Source organism: Prunus mume, linkage group LG4, assembly GCF_029339155.1.
Source record: "Prunus mume cultivar Tortuosa linkage group LG4, ASM2933915v1, whole genome shotgun sequence".
In the NCBI taxonomy this organism is placed as follows: domain Eukaryota; kingdom Viridiplantae; phylum Streptophyta; class Magnoliopsida; order Rosales; family Rosaceae; genus Prunus; species Prunus mume.
In genome coordinates, this window is record NC_142701.1 from 16,145,029 (window position 1) to 16,150,070 (window position 5,042).

Consider the following 5,042-nt stretch of genomic DNA (forward strand, 5'->3'; position numbering starts at 1 on the left):
CCCAACATTTAAATGGCGACGATGATTCGCTGAGAATATGCGATTTAGAAGCATTGTGTGATTCTTCCTAACACTCCCTAGAGGCAGGAAGAATGCTGTGGCATATGTAGTTCAACTTCAAACAGAGCAGATTTGTATATTTTCAAATACAAGTACATACGTATAGGAAGTGGAGGTTTGATCACACATGCATCACCCATTGTTCGTGTGTATGAGGCAAGTGAAAGAAACAGATAAATTATGGCATTTTCGATTGATGAGGGAGGAACGTACATGAGTCAGATCGAAGACATTCACTGGTATAATTAATGTTACAAGAAATAAACACAATGCTAATGTGCTATGATTACCGATTCCCACCTGGGAAAGCACAAGGAAAACCTTTTTTTACAAAGAAGCCAAACTAAAGAAAACAAAGCAAACCGGTGGAATGAAAATGGTGATCAAAGCAGTCTATAACTTCTTAATTAAAGGTTTGCCGAAATACACAGGTATCATAATGTTGTGTTGTTACTAGGACTCTTGCCCAGAATTGAAGAAGATCCGGGTGTCCTTGGACTGTTTGGCCCTCTTCCACCGGAACGAGGACTTCGTTCTCCTCTTAGCTCGTTCACACGAGGACTGAAGGAATGTGGGCTCTCGAGGATTTTAGGGGCATTTCCTGGTGTTGAAGTAGAGCTTGTGATCCTTGGACTGCTAACATGTCTAAACTCACCTCGGCTTCTGGTCATAACCTCATCTAATATCTCTGCATCCCCTGCATAGGATGCTCCAGCTCCCAGCTCTGCCTCCTGTTATTTTGGAGCACATCAAACACAAAATGAATGAGTTAACTTTCAACCGTTAAAATCCATATCTAAGATTAAGAAATTTTCTCATCAGACAATCTATCATGTTATGTTGCCCAGACGTGAATATGCAAAGAATGAAAGTGTCTTTTACCGTTGCAAGGTTAAATGGTAAAGCAGGAGCCTCTTCATACTCTGCTGCATCCAAGTCTTGAAGATGTGCTCCTTTGAAAAACTTGGGCAGAACGTATTGTCTTACAGGAACCAAGAGCATGATCATCAATGGAAACATAACCCCAGCAATTGGAACCCAAGTAAGCCCAAAACATACAAGCAAGTACAGAGTTTGGAAAACTGTAAACAGCACGATTGACTTGAAAGGCACAGTTTCTACAAAAGTGGCATGATACTCCTCGAGGACTCTGCAGGATGATGAAAAGCAATTTATGTTAAGCATGAAGAGGAAGGAAAATTAAACATGTATGAAACAAGTGAAAGAAGATTTGATTTGAGGGTTTACTTGTATCTTCTACTTGGAGCAGTAAACAGCAATAAGATCCTTTCCCAAAATTGGTTACCGGGTAAGCTTTCAATGGCCATGAAGGCAAAGTAGCCCCAAAGGACTGAAGTTGGGATCTTTTTTAGGATGGGCATAGCTGCAACACATCCTCCCACCAGTATAGCTTGAAGCAAGTTACTAAGACGCTGTTCTTTCACCTCAACCGGCAATAGATCATCAATCTCTTTCTCGACATCAAACACTGTCTCGTCAACTGGCGCATCAATATAATTTCCCATACTTGAAGCTGCCTGAATGGTCGATTCTTTTAATTCATTCAGTCCCTGCACAAGTGGTTATACACAAATGTTTGATTTAGATCACAAGGATTACCTGGTTGATAATGTCTTCAAAACTTCTAAAAAATTTAAAGCCAAACATATAATGCTGTTATACCCGAGCTGAGGCCTCTTGGTAAATCAAAGGCGTCTGCATTTGTCGATAGGCTTCTTGCATATTTCCATACAGCTGTCCCAAGCTAGCATTCTTTCTCATACTTTTGCGTGCTGTTGCTACAAGTCGATTACGAAGCAACTGCACAACCAATTTCATTCTTATCAGCAAAAGCACAAGTCACCAGAGAAAAAAAAGAAGGATCTACAAGGGAAAAATAAAAATAAAAATAAAGAAAAAAGGAAGGTTATGTGATTACTTGATGTTTGAGAGTAGCCAAACTCTTTGTATGCATTGGTGACTGTGGGATGACTCCATTTGATGGAGGAATTCCGAGCAGACCACACATTAAAGTCTGCGAGAATTAAAAAAGCAAGAGAGTTATGCACAATTGCTTACTGAAGGAAAAATTAAAAGTAAGGAAAGAGCAATTTGGCTTTGCATACCAGAAACCCCAAAAGAAGCAAGTCATAATGGTAAGAAGATGGTTTTCTTAAATTGAACTCTTTCTGCTGAGATAGTTGGGATGCTACACTGTGATCAAAATAGTAAAGCACCGCGATCATTGTTGCTGGAATGAAAGCTCCAATGATATAGAGGATGGGAACATTGAGCATGTCCTGTGAGTTAATATCAAGTATAAACCAGTAAGACGATCAGCTTAATTTAACGTGAATTTACAGACAAAATGTACTTAATAGTGAGTAACCAAAACTAAAACAGAATTCAATCATGAAGACATACCTTAATGACAGTCCAATTATCATATGCACCAGGTGACCATGGGTTTGGGCTAAAAAGGCGCCTTGGGATTCCATGTGGAACGGTACTAGTTGGTATGTAAGATACACCAGTCCACACTAGAACCATAAGTGGCACACCATAGTCTGCTACAAAGCCTCTAAGCCAACCTGCAGCCCAGAAAGAAGTTCACATTACATACACAAAATGAAACAAGATTCTATTAGTCACCATAATTACCAAGGGAGATGCAAACTTAATTTATTATATTTATCTTACCAGAGCCATAGCGCCATGACCTTGCTTTCCTACTTTTCAATGCAGTGAGAAGAAGGCCAAATGACAAGACCAAAGCAAACATCCCATTTGCAAACCTCCATGAAGGTACAAATTGTGGTAAACTAGTATCTTCTCTTTGCGGTAAGCGAAACTCATCCACAAGTCCCTACAAAATCATACCAGAAAAAATAGAGGCCATGATCAAATTGCTCATTTTTATTTTTCTATATTATTATTAATTTTTTAAGCCTAAACTCTTAACACTCATAACTGGAATTAAAATAAGAATTGGAGGTGGAAAAGAGTTAAGAGGGTAAAGTGGGGAGAACTGAAAAATATGATATCCACTAATTTCCTTACTATATCCCTGCCAACCAAACAATGGAGTGACACTCCTAATATTCTAAGGTTCATGTACCAAACTTTAAATAATTAGTGGGTAGAAGACATAATTAGTTTAAAATAATTCTTACTTTAATGGCTTGCTGCATGAAGAGCATAGCAATAAGTAAACCAAACAACTCTCCGGCTACTCGGGTGAACCTATTGATTATGGAACAAGCGCCCAATATAGCCAATAAGAACAGCAAGGCAGCTGTCCACACGCATACCCTACAAAATTAAACATTCATCAGAAAATGAGGCTCAGAGTCAAACAATTAATTAATTTCAAAAGACAATACACACACAAGGCAAATTTATCGAAAAAGACGATGCGAAAGCGAAATTGAGTATGTAGTTTCTCTTAGAATAGAAAAGTAATGATGGCTGGCTCACCATCCACTCCATGCTAGAAAGAGCTTTGGACCCAAGTCTGCTCGTTCTTTGGCAAAATTGAACATGAAGGTGTACATAATTACAGTAGGCTCGGCCACACCTAAAATCAGCAAGGGTTGACCTCCTATGATGGAGTGTATGATCCCACAAACTGCCGTAGAAACTAAGGTTTGCACTGCTGTCAAAACTCCATCTGCAGCATAGTAATTTAATTAATAGTTTTGCTAATTAACTAACTAGTTTAATGTCATACAATAATTCAATTGAAAATTCACGTGCCAGCCAATCCCTCTCATAAAAAAGTATATCTTGGTTATTTTATTATAGTATTTCTTTCTCTTTTGAATATCCCTTAGTTTCCTGCCTTTTCTTTTGCATAACCAAAAATAAGATGCTAAAATCCATAGGGGTGATTGAAAGGCTCCATTCAGGTAAAATCCAAAGAAACTAGCTAGAAAGCTGTGACCTTTACAGACTTAATATAAGAAACATTATATCTCTGTGCCTGTCAAGTTAAAAAGAAGTGTGGGTTGCAGATCTAATATGAGAGTAATTCGTGAGTTGCAATTACCAGTATTTCGCTCCAGCTGCTCGCCAAATGAAATGACTGGGATTGCTGAAGCAAAAAATATGTAAGTGGTTGGAGCCAAAATCCTGCAAAAAACATTATCAACAATTTGTCACCAAGATATCAAGTTTGCAATTTATCAAAATAAAGGGAACGAACTTATTTATTTTTTTGGTATATGGTTACATATATTGAATCAAAGAGCTAATTGTTTTATATATAAAAAAATAAAAAAAAGGTAGATGATGAAATGGGTACATAGTATATACCTGAATCCTGCTTTGAAGCCACCAGTCCAATCTTGCTTGTAGCACAGCAACCTTCCTCTGAGATCATTCTTGATTCCCTGGAAAGGCACAAATGTCTCTTCCATGCTTCCTTCTCTTAAGAACAACACTTTGCTCTGCTGTACCCTGCCCGGGCCCTAATGGGTGTTGCTAGTAGTTTGCAGTAAGCTGCTGGGTGCAAGAGATTGCCACAATTTGAAGAAGTGGCAACCCAAGTAAGAACTAAACCACCTAAACTACATGATCTGGGAATTTCTACAAAATTGAAACAATGTAATGTAGAGACTCAGCACAAGAAAGAGCAAATTGAAGGGTTTTTTGGAACAGAGCAAAACAAAGTCAGCAGCAGTGGTAATTTGGAAGGGAAACTGAGAGCATGCAGGCCAAGGGAAAGCTTAAATTTGAAGTGGGTTGTGGTTTGGTTTGGGAGGTGTACTGTAAATATATAAAGGGAGATTCAAAAGGGGGTTGGAAAATAAAAGGGGAAGGGCAGATTTGATGCAGACAGCATTGCGGGTCAGAAGGGAATAATGGAGTGAATCTCACTGTCATTGCCTTTGCCATTTTCCATTTTGCCATTTTCCTAGGAGAGGAGAGAAGAGTGTTACAGTAAATCTCCCTCGTTAATTTTTCCCGCTTCTGTGGTCCCT

At 38.7% G+C, this 5,042-nt stretch overlaps 1 protein-coding gene across 1 annotated transcript; it reads right to left on the minus strand.

Annotated features, from left to right (window-relative positions):
• Positions 1-226: 226 nt before the first annotated feature.
• Positions 227-4,811, minus strand: LOC103327284 (putative boron transporter 2). Its single transcript, XM_008229589.2, has 12 exons — positions 4,375-4,811; positions 4,109-4,191; positions 3,538-3,730; positions 3,234-3,372; positions 2,761-2,926; positions 2,485-2,651; positions 2,187-2,360; positions 2,000-2,095; positions 1,744-1,881; positions 1,309-1,631; positions 943-1,210; positions 227-791 (listed from the first exon to the last, which is right to left on the minus strand). Exons 1-12 carry the CDS (start codon positions 4,476-4,478, stop codon positions 495-497), a joined length of 2,148 nt encoding a protein of 715 aa, XP_008227811.2. The 5' UTR covers positions 4,479-4,811; the 3' UTR covers positions 227-494.
• Positions 4,812-5,042: the final 231 nt, after the last annotated feature.

Bases quoted from the DNA above. Each gene is read 5' to 3' on its own strand.
- LOC103327284 (XM_008229589.2), bottom strand. From the start codon at position 4,478: ATGGAAGAGACATTTGTGCCTTTCCAGGGAATCAAGAATGATCTCAGA. The intron at 3,373-3,537 runs GTGAGCCAGCCA...TTAATTTTGTAG, and splicing joins TTTCTAGCATGGAGTGGATG to GGTATGCGTGTGGACAGCTG. The intron at 1,211-1,308 runs GTAAACCCTCAA...ATCATCCTGCAG, and splicing joins GCTCCAAGTAGAAGATACAA to AGTCCTCGAGGAGTATCATG.